At 33.9% G+C, this 16743-nt stretch overlaps 2 protein-coding genes and 1 pseudogene across 2 annotated transcripts; 2 read left to right on the top strand and 1 right to left on the bottom strand.

Annotated features, from left to right (window-relative positions):
* Window positions 1-5958: 5958 nt before the first annotated feature.
* On the top strand, window positions 5959-7212 carry LOC139883965 (fasciclin-like arabinogalactan protein 10). Its single transcript, XM_071868055.1, is given in 3 exon segments — window positions 5959-6306; window positions 6308-6539; window positions 6542-7212. Coding segments are annotated over 3 exon segments (1251 nt in total).
* Window positions 7213-8814: 1602 nt separating this feature from the next.
* On the top strand, window positions 8815-13998 carry LOC139883964 (uncharacterized; annotated as a pseudogene).
* A 1176-nt stretch (window positions 13999-15174) lies between these two features.
* Window positions 15175-16602, bottom strand: LOC139883963 (uncharacterized). Its single transcript, XM_071868053.1, has 4 exons — window positions 16381-16602; window positions 15758-15994; window positions 15447-15664; window positions 15175-15367 (listed from the first exon to the last, which is right to left on the bottom strand). The coding sequence occupies exons 1-4, from the start codon at window positions 16600-16602 to the stop codon at window positions 15175-15177; spliced, it is 870 nt and encodes a 289-aa protein (XP_071724154.1).
* Window positions 16603-16743: the final 141 nt, after the last annotated feature.

Here is a 16743-nt window from a genome sequence, read left to right as displayed (position 1 = left end):
TGGCTGACACGTGTCCTTATGACCAATATGAGAATGACACATGTCGTCTAATGTGTAAAAATTGCCACGTAAACAATTTATTCCAAATCTTTTAAAACAAATAATTATTTAAAAAATTTCTAAGAAAATTATTTTTAATAATTATTTTTTATTTGAAGTAAAGTTTTTGATGATTAATTTTTCAAAGTTAATATTTCAATTTTACAAATAAAATTATTATGAATTAAATTTAAAATTTATAAATTCATAAAAAATTAAAGTTATAAATTCATAAAAAAGTTATAAAAAAATTAAAGTTATAAATTCATGAAAAAATTATTTTAAATAAAAAAGTATTTTTAAAATTCATTATTGAAAAATTAGTTTAAAAGAAAAAAATTAAAATCAAATTGTCCACATGACAATTTTTTACACATAAGATCACATGTGTCATCGTTTTATTAGTCGTGGCGACACGTGTTAACCACATCTGTCAGCCACATCGGTGACACCTTCGTAAAATTAACTTGAAAACAATACAAGGACCTTCAAATCAACTTTTTTATAACACATGACCTCCAAACTTTTTTTTGACAAAGGGACCTACGAACCTATTTTTAACAAACACAAGGACCTGAAACTTAAATATCTCAAAAAAAATTAGGAGACAATCATACTAGTTCCATCTAGGAAACAATTAATTTGTCACGACCTAAACCCACGTCATGACTAGCGTCGTAATCCACTCAACCTCTAGACTACGACCAACCTCAAAATACAAACCATGTCCAAATGTAACCAATAACAAAGTACGATAATTAAAAATCGACTTCCGACTTAACAAAAATCGACATTATAACATTTACGCTCACAACAATCCCACAAGCCAAAAATTGCAAGTCATACTACTAAGTTCTACTAACACGGGGTTATACTAGATACAAAAGTTTACATCGATTATTTTACAACTAAACGACCAATGTACTGGAGATATACCAAAAAGAAAGATCCTAAGCTCCTGGAGCAGGTCCTCGAGTAGACGAAACTAAAGTATCGAACCTAGTCCTGCAAAATCTAAAAAGAAATATCTATTTTGGGAATGAGGGGGGATCACTCAGTAAGTACCAAATACAAATATAATAATATAAAGGTAGACCAATATCCAGTACATCCACAAAAGTTTCAAAACCAATTCAAATTTTGAAAACTTATTTATCCCGAAAACGGGGTGAATATATTTATATATTTTTTTTTTATCAAATCTCATCATAGTTTATTTTTCACAAATCCAAATCCGCTTAAAACAAGGATTTATCGATTTAAAACCCAAACTAGTTAAAGTGATTTTTATCAAGTCAGAATTTAGCAAAATTGAAATGATTTATTAATCCAGTGAAGCTCCGACATTTACCCAAATCAGTCGGTTGGCACGTGGTACCTAGATCCTGTCTAAGTACAGTAACGATTCGCCTTACCACATCTTTTGGTTTGGTTAGCACAAAGCATTACCTCTGCCTCACCGTGGTTAGCACAAAGCACAAATTTAATTCAACAATGACATTTTATCAAGCCAGCACGAAATATTATTTCGACAATTAAATCAATACGCAATACTTAATTCTCTATAATCAGGTTTCTGAAAAAAATATTTCAAGCATATATATATAGCAACCAAAGATATACGGTTTATTAGAAAATCGTTATATTAGTATATCGTGTATCGGGTACTTACCTCAAGTCGTCTCTGATTCACGTTCATCCGAATATCGTAGCAACACTATCTACCTGATTCGAAACGATGATTATTATTATCGTGCTTAATATTTCGTATATTGGAAAGAAATTATACTTTTTAAATATTTTATTTAATTTAACTCTTACTTTACATTTTATATATTAAGTCTTGTAAAACCATACTTAAACTAATTTTTCTTAAGACAACTTAATCAATTTGAAGTAGCTTGATTTTAATTTAATCAAATTTTAGATATAATGATTCATCTTAATATAACTTAGGCTCAGTTAAAATTAATTAGGTTCGGACGAAGGTTTGACTGGTTTGGAGTGGTTTGGGTGAACTAAAGATTGAATTTAGGGTTGGGAAACAGCTTCGGGTGAACAGTACAGGCATGGCCCAAAATGGGCAGCCCACTCGGTGGCTTGGTATTTTAGTAAATAATTTAAAGCCTCAAGGGTAAAATAATCATTTAACATTCAACCGAATTATATATAAAGCTTGAACTGGTTCGGTTCATTCATTCCAACAGATCATCTCTCTCCTCAATTTCTCTCTTCTACAATACTCTCTGAACTCGCCGGAATCGTCGACTTTCCGGCGGCGGTTCACGGTGGCTCCGCCGTGGTCGGTCGCCAGATTTCGATAATTTTGGTACTCTTTGAAAGCTTGCGACGTGATGAATCCAGATTCGAGGTTAGTTTCTTGTAATTCTTAGCCGTTTTCTCTTAATTTCATATCTAAGTTTCGATTTTCAACAATTAAAACTCATCTTTTCGGCTTCAACTTTTAGGTATGTTGTTCCCTATCATCTACTGAGTATTTTGACATGAAAATCAGTTTGATTGGGTAGGTAAAACAATGAGAAACTCACCTTGAAAGTGACGGTGCGACGGCGACGTGGTGGCGCTCGTCCTTCCTTGGATCGGCGATGGCTCGACGTCACTCTCCTCCTCGCTCACGCGTTGATTTGGAAGTTTCGGCCTTGGTCGAGTTCGGTTAGAGACGGTAGCTCGCTGGTTCTCGATATTACGGTGGCGGAGGGCGGCAGTTCTTCCCCGTTTAATGTTGGGTTGATGGTACTTGGCTTCGTCGGCCTCGGTTCAAGTCAATAGGGCTCGCCGGAGTTTGGTTTTCACGCCGGCAGCGAAGAACAGAGATAGTTTGGCTCGACGATGATTGGTAGAGGAGAGAAAAGGTTTGATGGTGGTCTATTATCGGTTGATCGGAGACGGAAAATATATTTTCCGGTGAGGCAGTAGTTGATTTAGTTCTGTATAAATTCTTGCTTTCATTTTCTTTTCTGTATTTATCTATAAATTTTTTTATTTTTATTTTTTCGTGAAACATATATACTATATATATTAATTAGCTAGTTTTCTTTTTAAAAGAAAGCAACTTCCACCATTCGGTGGAATGTTGTAGAATATAAGTTCTACTAAATTAAAAGAAACATCCCTACAATTTATTTATTTGATCAATTATACTCCCAAATTTTAACAAACTATCATTCAATCCTTATTTTTATTTAACTTTTAATATAACGCTATAACGATTCACGCAATATCACTATATCGTTTAATTCTAATCGTGCGTCTTATTATATAATGAATGCATGTATGCATGATATTAGACTAAAATTCTATGTCTAATGAATTAATATTCAGGGTGTAACATGTTAACCACATCTGTCAGCCACATCGGTGACACCTTTATAAAAATTAACTTGAAAATAACACAGTCAAATCAATTTTTTTATAACACATGACCTCTAAACTTTTTTTGGACGCAGAAACCTACGAACCTATTTTTAACAAACACAAAAACCTAAAACTTAAATATTTTAAAAAAACTAGGAGACAAAATCATATTAGTTCCAACTAGGAAACAATTAATTTGTTCTTTTCATCATCAATATAGATGTTTTAAATTTGAAAATACTGAAAAGATTTGTCAATCACACATTAAAAATAGAATGAATTTGACGTTGAAAATGAAACCTAATTTTAATTGGAGTACTTAGATGTACTAACAATGAACGTATTTATTTATGTATTTATGATTTTAAAATTAATGATTTTGAAATGAAAACATATATTATTATAGTAGAATTTCGATAAATAAATATTCGATAAATTAATAATTTGTTAAAATAATAATTTTTTTCAATTTCGAGTCAACACTAACATGGTAAATTAATAATTCGTTCAATTTATAAGTTAATATAAAAAAAGACAAATTCATATAGGTTCTATTTGACATATAAATAAATAATTCATGATATATATCAAATATTTTATGCATAATTTAATTTTTAACTAAACAAGCTTCTGAAAATATGAATTTAATATTATTTATTTTTTTTATAATTAATATCACATTAAATATCATCTCTAAACTTTTTTATTGCATTAAGAAAATTCAATGTAGAGTTCTCATTCGTTCTTGATTTTTCGAGGATTCACCATCTAGCCATCAAAATTTATAATGTTCAAAACATTTTGTAATAGTACTTCAACGGACATCTATTTTCCATATCGAGATTGCAAGATCCATTACATATAAAACATTAATCTTTTATAGATTTGGGTTCTCAATTTCAAAATTCTCTAAAATATTTCGATAAATTGATCGACGATAATACATCTTAAAAATTCATATAAAATATATAAAATAATGAAATTTAATCAATAAAAATACATAAATTTGATTAATATATATAATTAAAATTTAATATATATTAATTATTGATCATATATATTAAGATCGATATTCATATTATAGAAATATAAATTTATATTCTATAATAATTTATATAATTAATTAATATTTTATTAAATTAAATAAAATTTCATGTTGTGGATTTTATTAGTTTATAAAGTTTCGACTGATATAACATATACTGAAACGTTTCCACGAGTCAATGATAATAACATTCGTTGACTCTATTTCATGTAAATAGGAGTGCGCTACAGTCTTGTAGGTTGAAACGGGAACGTAAACGGAAATAGCGAGATCGAAAACACTGTTTTCGATTTTGGATTAGGGATTTAATTAACCCATAATCGATTATGCTCCTTCTCTCAATACAAAACTCCTCATGAGAAAATGCAATCACAAGGAAAATCGGAAACAATGTTTCCGACTATGGTTTAATTAGGATTAATCCACCATTAGGAAGGAAGCTCGAGAACAATGTTTTTCGATCTCCCTATTTTTCTCCACCTCCGCCAAACAACCACATATTGTGTACACCTATTAAAACGGATATATATTTATGTAATTAACTGATGTAAACAGCTATCAGACTATCACCTGATTTGTCCTTTTTCAAGACGATTTGAAACAGGTTCGGTTCAAGCCCCACTTTGGTTATTATTTATTTATACATTATACAACCGTTGTAAACTCATTTAAACTCAAATTAAGCCGATGATTGAATGAGGAATTATAAGGAACTTTTACTGGCAACGTATATATAGTTCAAATTCAGATTCTAACAATTCAATCACTTGTTCAATTTTGTCTAGCCATGTCTGGACAGAAACAATTAAATAATACTTTTATATTTTTATAAATTTTAATTTTAATTTCGCGAAGAGAAAGTGAAACCGTTTAACTCATTTATTAACTAATGTAAATAGAAATGAGAAAGACAGTTTAACCCTTCTTCATGTAGCTTGATATGCAATGAAAGCCTCTGTTGCCTTCGAAAAAAAAAAAAAAAAAGATCACGTAACAGCATCAATTGTTTGATCAAATCTATAATTTTACGTAGCAACATCCAGAAATTATTTTATTTGAGAGGCAGTGATGATTAGCATTAAATAGACAAAAACACATCATTAGCAAATGCGCCGAGCCAGTTGAGTTGTGTCTTGAATGAATTTTTTTTTTTTTTAATGAAAATGTCTTGAATGATCAAAAGGGAAACAATTTTTTTTTCGTATATATATATTATAAAATATATATATATATATATATCAGTATAACATCAAAACAAAAAAATATCAGTATGCTAGCTGAATATTATACACATCACACTACCACATTTCCAGCTGTGTATGTTAGCCCTTCACATGGCCACCCTCACTTAACCCTGGTTAACTATTACTCTTAACCATAGTAAATTCCCTAACCACAAACACACACACTCTTTAATAAACGTCTTCACTATCTTCTTTCACCCTCACTACTGTCAGCAACATAACACACAATCTCTCTCTCTCTGGGTCTGCAACAAAATGGAGTCCCTCCATTGCCATTTTCTTCTCGCCACACTTGCTCTCTCCTTCCTCATCAGCTCCGGCGAAGCTCACAACATCACCGACATTCTCTCCGGAGAATCGGACTACTCTCAGTTCAACTCATACTTATCTCAGACAAGACTCGCCGACGAAATCAACAGTCGGACGACAATCACAGTCCTAGGTCTTAGCAATGGCGCCATGTCATCACTGACCAAACACCCACTCTCCGTTGTAAAAAATGCACTCAGCCTCCTCGTCTTGCTCGATTACTACGACCCGACTAAGCTCCACAAGATCTCTAAAGGCACCGTACTAAGCACCACTCTCTACCAGACCACCGGACAACGTCGACGGGAACCTAGGATTCGTCAACATTACGGATCTTAAAGGCGGGAAAGTCGGGTTCGGGTCAGCTGCACCCGGGTCCAAGCTCGATTCCTCTTACGTCAAAGCAGTCAAGCAAATCCCGTACAACATCTCCGTCATCGAGATCGACGCGCCGATTATTGCTCCGGGAGTGTTGACGGCGCCGGCGCCGTCAGCGTCTACCGTGAATATTACCGGGTTGCTTGTTAAGCCGGGTGTAAGACTTTCGCCGATTTGCTTGAATCTACCGGAGTTATTAAGATCTACCAGTCAAACCTTGACAAAGGTTTGACCATCTTCGCACCAAACGATGAGGCTTTCAAGGCCAAGGGAATTCCAGATATAAAGAGTTTGACAAATGCTGAAGCGGTTACTATCCTACAGTACCATGCCTCCGGTTCGTACTCTCCGTCCGGTACTTTGAAAACTACCAAGAGTCCGATCACTACGCTGGCCAGCAACGGTCCAGGAAAGTACGATCTGACGGTTACAACCGCCGGCGACTCCGTCACTCTCCATACCGGAGTTGGATCCTCACGCGTCGCCGATACGGTGCTCGACTCGACTCCGGTCGCTATTTTCACCGTCGACAATGTGCTTCTTCCGGTTGAGTTGTTCGGTAAATCGCCATCACCTGCTCCGGCGGGTGAGCCTGTGTCTTCTCCGGCGCCGACACCTGAGGCTTCTGGTCCATCTCCAGTTGAAGCACCGTCGCCCTTGGCTGACTCACCTCCTGCTCCGCCCACGGGGTCTCCCGATGGAGCTCCGGCTGACTCACCAACTAAGGAGAAATCCGCCGACGATAAGAGTGGCGGTCATGTGATTGGCGGTGGGATATTCACTTCGATTTTTACTGTTTGTGTCGGTCTTTATTTCTGCTGAATGGTCTGTTAATTATTTTTTTTCTCTTTTAGGAAGAGTCTTTAATTTAGTTTTGTTAATTACTTTTTGGTGTTTATTAAATTATTGGAGTTCTTATCTGGTGCTTCGCGTTTTATTTTACTCCTTAACTTATAATCTGTCGGCATTCTTGAGAATCCAATTCCCAAGTGGATGGACGGTTGTGATTGTTAGAGCCCACGTGGAGTAGAGTGGGGGACCAATGATGTTTTTCCCGGTTGTGTTTGGACACTTGGATCTTTCTTAAACATGATCTTAGTTCTATTATTTGAAATGCTAAAGCGCTGAACTACAATTATTTTACTATTTCTTTTACATTTAGGTACATGTTATTAAATTATCGAGTCAGATGGGTCCCTATAGGAGTTTGTCTCCATGTCTTGTAAATTGTGAGTGATGTGGTCCTCTTTAGAATGTCATCTGCTCGTTGCAAATAGAGTGTGAAGAGGGAAATACAAATCATTCATCTACGTCCCTACGAGGAAGAAAATTGCATAAATCATTTGGAATTTTAATATTACCAAGATAAATTTGAATATATCGAAGATTAAACTTATCTAAAATAAATAGCTCGAGTGAGTTGCATTTGAATGAGTAATGTGATTTTTTTTTTTCTTTTTTTTTGAAGATCTATAAAGTGAGACTTGGATCATTAATGTATCGACTTAATTATATATTTCTAGTTCTAATCAAAGTTACATTTAGAACAAAGTCAAGGTGTAGCTTGGAATATTTTTATATTTGGGGTGTTTAGTAATATGATTTGATATTTTACTCTTGGAACAATTAAACTTATTAGTACTTAATTTAGACATAAATTAATGAGCATTAATTTAGTGGTCTTGCAAAAATAGGCAACAATTAAAATGAAGATGGAGCAAGTGGATTTGAATTGGGTAACGCAGTAGTTGGCAGGCAAAATTCCATTTGGTGATTGTCTTGTATCAATCTTTTGGATAAGAGATTGAATTTTATGCTCCCTGTGACTCTGTCGAACGTTCTCAAAACAGTAAAAGAGACAAATAATGCATTGCTCAATTCAAAAAAGCTAAAGGCGTTTTGCAGTTTAACAAAAGTTGCTTTAACTTAGCCGTGTACTCGAAGCAAATCAAGAAATAAACTGAGGCAATGCGCAAAGGCATTTGTCTTCAATATCTTTTATATGGTGTGGGTCTCCAATTTCATACACTACTTCCGTTTGTAATTAACCAAAATGATACTATTTAACTAAGAAGGAGGATACTATTTAACTAAGGACGGAGGGACTATTAATTTCTTCGTTACGACACCTAAATAGGCAGAAGAAATACCATTTATAACTTGAGAATTTCAACTTTACTTTTTAGTAGTGGTTATCCTACATTATTGACGTTCCTAGCTAGCTATATAGCAAATAAAATAGGTTCAAAACGATTGGATCAGCATTGTTTTTAATTTTGTTTAAATTAGAACCAGAATTTATTTCGAAAATTACCTTACTCTGAACTATATTCATTTTTTTTTTCTGGATAAGTTTGACGGCGTAGCAGTTATCAGTTAATTTTCAAGGTTATTTAAAATTTGTCTAGCCTTTTTCAATAGTAAATGATTGGAGCTTTCACTGAAATCAAATCAATGTCGAAAGAAGGTAACTGACTGAACCAACCTTTTTACCAAAACAAGTCAAAAACTTTAACGGAATCTTAACTAACGGAATTACTAAGCGCGCAGAAGTTGTTGGACCACCAACGGCAATGCAATAATAGCTAGAAATGGATGGAATGGAACGTCCCCACACAGCACACAGTAAGGTGCAAATTAACGTTGGGAGAATGGAGACAGCCTGTGTATTTGTACCTCCCATGACATACCATCATATTATGCAGGATGTACCTTTTTTACTTATGGAGGATGTACATAGATGTAAAAAATGGATGCGCAAATAGTTACTCTGAACATCACCTACTCTTAAACTAGAAAACAACACTATCTCCTCCAAAATACTTTTACTCTTTTTCTTTTTAAAAAATTTTCCAAGTATGTTATCTGACTTTCCACTACAAATTACTGTTGTGAAAAATTATGCGTGATTAATGCATAAATTGTCATTGCTGACAACGCTTTTACAGGCCTTTGATTTACATATATATATATATATAATGATGTAAGTTATTGGACCCGACCGAATAAAAAATTAAATAATTTAAATATAATATATAAAATATAATATTATTTATATTAAATATTATTAATTTAGGTCAAATATGATATAAAAATGAATTATTTTAACTTTACATCAATTATAATTATTTTGATTTTATTTCAAAATTTACAATCTAAAATTTAAATTTTATTTTATTTTCAAAAATAATAAATATAAAAAAAATAAAAATTAGATTTAATTTAATTTCATAAAAAATTTATAATTGCATTTAATGAATTTAATTATTCTTATTATTTGAAATATGTAAAATTTTGTATCTATTTTGGAACGGAAGTAGTATATATCAAGATTTGATTTCATAATAAAATTATAATTATATCTAATCAATTTATTTGTTCTTATTGTTTGAAAAATAAGATATGTCCGTTTTTTGAGAATAGAAAAAAAAATATAACAGATTTTTATTAGGAATAATTGTTTAATAAAAAAATTAAAAAAATAATATATAATATAATTTGATTTGGACTAATTTTTTTAAATAATATGTCCGTTTGAATACGAAAAAAGAAAATGTGACTGTTTTAATTAGGAATAGAAAAAAAATATAAAGATTTTAAATTAGAAAAAAAATTAATAAGAAAATTAGAAAAAAAATATAGTGTATTATAATTTTTTAAATAATAGATAGGAAAAAAAATTTATCTGTCAAATTTAATTCGCTAATAAAAAATTATGTGTCGAAATTAATTTCACAATAAAAGATATATATACACATATATATGCCCGTTTTAATTATGAAGAGTGATAATATGTTTCGTAAGGAATTGATTCCTAATCAGGAATAAAATCATTATATTAGTAAAAAATAATTGGTGGAATTTTATTAGAAATCATTATATTTTTTATTTTTAAATAAAAAAGGAAACAATTAATATCATTTGGTAAGAATTGTAACTTGATTCCTAATTAAACTCAAATATTTAAAATATATATGTCCAAATTCTATTCAACAACAAAACGCTATGTGTGGCTCAATGGTTAAGACGGGGTCATGAGTTCGATTTTTAGGGGAGCGGATTTTGAGTGGGTAGATTATTGTATTAGGCATATCCATAAAAAAAAAAGTCATATATCGAATTTTAATTTGACAATAAAATTTGCAATTAAATATACAATTGAAATAAATTGAAAAATACCATATATAATTTACGTGTCGTGCATTTTTGCACATAATATATATATATATATATATATCGTGATTTGATTGATTACAATTGACAAATTGACATTAATAATATCGAAATACCAAGTACTTAGACATAAACGTTGAGATGAAATCTTACGCATTTACAACTAAAAGATGATGTGGGTCTTAAATTAAGGACTGAGTTATTACTTTTGCCAAAAAATATCACGAGGCTGGTCAAACTCGAGTTCTTCTATGAAAGGTCCAATCCTAAGAAAGAGAGAGACAATGCGGAATCGAGCCACAAAAAGCGAAACGACGTAGTTAACAAGGAGGGAATGAAACGACGTAGCTTAATGGATGGAATAAATAAATAGAGAACTCAAAGTCTACGATATTTGACGTGCCTTCCAACTTCTTCGACGGATGTCGTTTACTTTCTTCGTCATCATCATTGACTTGTTCTTCAGCAATTGAAAATTCCGATACCGAAACACAATGTATAGATTCTGAAGGTTTCAAAGAAGATTAAAGTTCACAAAACGGCGTCATCTTACCTAGATTGACCTGCAACATCTGTAAGGCAGAGTTTGAATCTCTCCAGGACCAGCGGTCGCACTTCAAATCAGATATTCATCGGTTCAATGTATTTGCTTCAATATTGTTGCGTTGTTCAATATCCTCTGATACTTAGCAAACAAGTTTTTGCTTGAGGTCCATTTTTAGAGCTGTTAAATTTACTGAATTGTGTTGGTTTTTCATATGCTGAATACCACGTCTGGTATTTAATTTATGCTTCAATTTATACTGCCATAGGTGGAGTAATATTTTTTTTCTCATATTTAGCTAGTTTATTTAGATGATAATAGCTTGTCTTAATGTATGTGTTTGCTTCACCTATGGTATTGCCTCGTTCTTGTTTGTGAATTGAGCTTGTTCTACTCGTTAACTGTTTTTATACTGATTTAAACCGTCATTATATTGTACGTCTATCCAGATAAAGCTAAGTATAGCCGGAAAGGATGTAATGAAAGAGGAAGATTTTGATGAGTTGACATTTGATTCTTTTAAAGACTTTGATGTATCAAGTATATCGGGTTCAGATGATGAAGACGAAAAGAGATCGCATTCCCGAAATGACGCTCATAACTCTGGTGAAAATGGAAGGCAGAAGTTGTTTGTCTGTCTAGAGACAGGTGAGAGCGTTTCGATATCGAAATGTTTAATTCTGAGCGAGTTTGAGAGTATTTTGTATGACAATGATAAATCGGCTTTAGACGACATGAAAAGCTGGGGCCTAAGGGAGGATGAAGTGATATCTAGATTGAAATTTTTGGTTCATGAGCCTAGGGATAAGTCATGTTTGAAGATTGTATTGCTAGCCAGCGGTGGCCACTTTGCTGGGTGTGTGTTCGATGGAAATACAATTGTGGCTCACAAGACATTCCACAGGTTGATTATTTTTTCTAGTTATTGTATTTACACTTTTGAGATGATTTCTTCAGTTTATGTTTCAAGTTTTCGTTTTTTCCTTTCTAGATATGTCGTTAGGGCCAAGGCTGGTAAAAAACAATCATCTAAAGATGGAGGTGGCAGAGCTATACACTCTGCTGGATCCTTACTCCGTCGGTATAATGAACTCGCTCTAAAGAAGGTTTGAATTCTTTGTCTTCAGCAAATTCGAACCTTCAATTCTCCTAAACTGCTTGCGCCCTTTCATTTTAATTCAAGTAATTTTAATAGACCACTTATTCGCCCCTATAGTTTGATTTTCCATGTTTAAAAAAACTGTATTTATCTGCGTACTGTTTATGGTACTAGAATCGCCGATTTGATGGGACTATGGTTCATTTGAAATATTTCTTTCTATCTTTTTAGACTCACTTACATTCAATCAACTGTATATGGTAGGAAATTCAAGAACTATTTACGACTTGGAAGCCTTACTTTGATGCTTCCTCCTGCATTTTCATTCATGCCCCTTCAAGCAATTGGCAGCTCCTTTTTGATGGTGACAAGCCTTATTTTAGTCATAAGGATTCTGCAGTCCGGAATATTCCATTCACTGTTCGAAGGCCAACCCTCAAGGAGACCCGTCGTATATATAGCCAGATGACTTTGGTTGAACATGAAGTAGATGAGAAGGAAAGTTCACCAAGCACTGTAGATGACTCGATAATTAAGGTGGATTCAGTTGTCGATGCTAACCAAGTTAGAGATGACTTGGGTTTCAAATTGGAAATAAGAGCAACTTCCGATGGTTCTACAAGTACAAAGGTTGACAAACTTCCTATGTTAAGTGAGAGTGAGAACGAGGTGATTGGTATATTCACACCTTTGCATGAAGCAGCACAGTCTGGGCCTCCAGAGAAAGTCTTGGAATTCCTAGAGCAGGGTTTAGATCCTTGCATCAGAGATGAAAGGGGAAGGACACCGTATATGGTGGCTAACAACAAGGAAGTAAGGAGCACTTTCAGACGTTTCATGGCTTCAAACCCTGATAAATGGGATTGGAACACTGCCAAGGTCCCTAGTGCATTGACGAAAGAAATGGAGGAATCTCAAGCTGCCAAGCAGGTAATATCCGATTTTACTTTGTTGATGTTAGTCATCGATTATAGTTTTCCATTCCCTGTCCAATTTTTTTATTTGCTTTTTCCCTGTTGACTCTAACTTCTGATGATTTAACTTTCTATATGGTTGTTCAGGCAGAGAAAGATGCCAAGCGGAAAGCAAGGGCAAAAGAATTGAAGAAATTGCGTAAAGCAAAAGAAAAGACGGCACAGGTAGAAATTCCCTTCATAGAGGCTTGGATATTTAAAAAGATATGTCGTCAGTCCCAATAAATAAATAAATTTGGTTGTTAAGTTTAAAAACCATTTGCTTTTAGTTACAAGATTTTAATTACTCAAATTATCAAACAAGGGTATTTTTCTTTACATTTAGTAAATCCGCAATTAAGTTATTGTCTCCTTCCAGTTCCACCATTTATCATGATCTAGTGACAAATTACCATATGCTTTTTTTAACCTTTTATGGCATGGTTTTGCAGGCTGAGGCTGTTGAATCTTCCATGAAATCGACTGTTACGAAGAAACAAGGCACGACATCTTCTATATTACAGGGACTCTCAGGACTACGCCTTTCCAAGGAGGTTAGATTAAATTATCTTGTGAGATGGCATTATCTCGTGGCATATGAATATTAGAAAAAATGTTTGATTTTTGTGAATTAGGAGGAACTGAAAGGGAAAAGAGAGCATGCCGAGAGGAGAATGGCTATGGCCGCAGCACAGTCGATAGGGGACTCGACAACGGACATCGTATGCTCCTGTTGTCATTCTTCGTTGGCCGGTAAAGTTCCATTCCACAGGTACAACTACAAATACTGCAGTACATCATGCATGCACGTGCATCGAGAGATCCTCGAGGATGGATGATTGATTTTGATTATCTGTCCATTTTAGTTTTTATTTATATTCCTATGGTGCAATACCAGCACTTTTTTGAGGATGAGGGAATTCTTGTTTTCATTTTGGGTTAGATCGACCGACTGTTTTTTTTTTTCTCATTTTTCCAATTCCATTTTGTTTATGTAGAGAGCACAGCCGAATACAGTCGTAGATGAACAGAAACGTAATGAAATACAGTAGTACCAAAATAAGAAATATAATGACGATAAACATTTCTTCTTCACCTAACTTTCTTCTTCACCTAAGAAACGTCTACTACTTCTTCAACAAGCTTCTGTTTAAGATTTTTCAAACCTTTTGTTTACCAATGTTATATGAATAGATGAAGAAAAGAAAGAAACAGTATGGATCCTGTATGCAAGAACAGCGAATCCTCCACCAGACCATATCTCACACAAATCATTATCAAACACGCATTTACGTGAGTTTTACAATCTCGAAGGCTCGGCAAATACAACGCTAGACTAGAGATAGATAAATGAGGATTAAACTAAAGTAACATCATTATTATCAAGAAAAAAAAAACTAAAGTAATTTCACATTAGGCCTAATTCCGTCTAACCTTCGGGCCATGCACGTGGCTGTAACGGCGCCGTTAACCATCAATTGAGGGGGAAAAAAACAAAAGGAGGCAGCCGTCTAATAACTACTACATATATCATCAAACTTTATCTCCAGCAGCCAGGGACCAAAATGTCAATATAAGCTTCTGCCATTTATTGATGGTTCGACGATGATGTTATAAGCAGTTTTGAAATATTGACATCAGAGGTCCCGCATTTCGATAGTGAGGGCTGGCAATCCGAAAAGCATGACGTATGACGTCCGGAAAATACGTCATCAACGTCCGACATTCAGATAGCCTGACGTCAGAGGTCTGTCAATTTTGAAATCGTAACAATCGACATCCGGCAATTTCGAGATGATTACTTGGTTGAATCATCTGGATAGGGGACAATACAAGTGAATAATCACTGACAAGTTAAAACCTTATCATTGAATCTAATGAATTTCAACTCATAATTTTCTGATAGTTTGGAACAAGTCACATGAGCACGTCTACCCTCCTAATAGAATTAAAAACTAATCGAATCATGCAACTCCAAATAGAGTATACAAATCAATGGACGGCCTCGAGATGATTCAGTGATAGTTGGTTCCGCCTGTCAATTTCTCTTCTTCCTCTAGCCGATTAAGTTCCCTTTTTGTATAAATCCCGATTGTAGCAGTAGCAGCAAGAGCTACACAGAATCCTGTAATATTGAATATCATTTGTTGGGTCGTAAGCATTTTCTTATCTGCTGAATGGTCCGCAAATGAGCGTATCAAAATCCCACTGCAAAATAACTGATTATTATGTAATTGTGATCATTGGATAAATTAATCATGGGTTCGAGGATATGATAGATTCAAACCTGTATAAAGCAATCAAAGAGTCTGGCACCATCCCCAGCACGGAACCAGAAAGATATGGCCAATATTTGATATCAGTTGCGACAACAGCATAATTAAACAGAATGTATGGAAATGGAGAAACCCTTATCAATGTAACAGCTTTAAATTGATGAAACCAGTCTCCTTCACCGGCTAATCTTAACACAGACGCTTGCTTGGGATATTTCCGCAACCAACCCTGAACCAGAAATAAAGATATCACCATATGTACATTCGAGCATCTTATACTCAAAAATTGCATACTAATAAAGAAGAAAAGAAGAATACCTACGCGAATTCTATTACTAAAAAGAGAGCCAATGAAATAAGGAAATGATGAACCTAGAGCCACCCCTGTGATTATTAACAAAAATCCAATCCCGTAACCAAATTTCATCCCTGCCATCCACATTGAAGGCGTCGATGGCAAAAGGAAGATTGGGAATATCCCCATTGAGACGACAATTGTGATTGCAAGTCCTAGTGGGCTAAATGTTGCCAACTCCCAATTTAGAACTGGCACGACAACCTGCAGAAATAAAAAGGGAAGGATTAGATATCATCAAGTAAGAAGTTTCATATTCAGTTTAACCATCAGAAATGATCATTTGCGTAGAGACATTTCATTTTGTTTTCGCGCAATATTGTGCATAATCACAGTTAAACTCGAATATCAGAGGTTAGCATAACTCTGTGTTCAATATGTTGCAAGTGACGGAAATTATTCATGTTCAATAACAAACCATTCTTTCATTATCTTGTTCATTCAAGTCGTAACATTTACATTCAATTGATCATCAAAAGCCAATAGAATTTCAAACTAAAACTAGCAAGCAAATCTGGATCGAATTATACAATATGCAATGCTACGATACAATGCAGAAAAAGGTTATAAAGAAACCAAAATTCAAATACCTTTTCCATGAAGAAAGCTCCGATCCATTTGAAGAGGACGAATCCCATAACAGCAAGCAAAATCCCAATTAAGATTACTTTGACCCACCATTTCCATGATTTGAGGTTTGTTGTAGTAGGGCTCGATGGCTCAGATTCTCCGAGGAATCCATCTCCATCTCTAACACTAAAATCTTGTTCCAATCTCTGGTAATCTCCACTACGCATCTCGTTATGCTCCATTGAATTGCTTTTTTCAAAACAATAAACTTTGAATTGAATCCATAGACGTGATATTTGGAAGCAGAGATCGACACAAATGAGACTCTAAATTTGACTCTTTTTTATTTATTTATTTATGTGAAATATTTTTATAGTTTTTTT

Source organism: Rutidosis leptorrhynchoides, unplaced genomic scaffold (assembly GCF_046630445.1).
Source record: "Rutidosis leptorrhynchoides isolate AG116_Rl617_1_P2 unplaced genomic scaffold, CSIRO_AGI_Rlap_v1 contig482, whole genome shotgun sequence".
Taxonomy (NCBI): domain Eukaryota; kingdom Viridiplantae; phylum Streptophyta; class Magnoliopsida; order Asterales; family Asteraceae; genus Rutidosis; species Rutidosis leptorrhynchoides.
The sequence above is the reverse complement of the archived record's forward strand: the minus strand, read 5'-3'. Positions and strand labels throughout refer to the sequence as shown.

Coding starts and splice junctions, on each gene's coding strand:
- LOC139883963 (XM_071868053.1), bottom strand. CDS start 16,602: ATGGAGCATAACGAGATGCGTAGTGGAGATTACCAGAGATTGGAACAA. Junction 15,665..15,757: donor TTTTTAGTAATAGAATTCGC/GTAGGTATTCTT, acceptor TTTCTGGTTCAG/GGTTGGTTGCGGAAATATCC. Junction 15,368..15,446: donor TCTTTGATTGCTTTATACAG/GTTTGAATCTAT, acceptor GTTATTTTGCAG/TGGGATTTTGATACGCTCAT.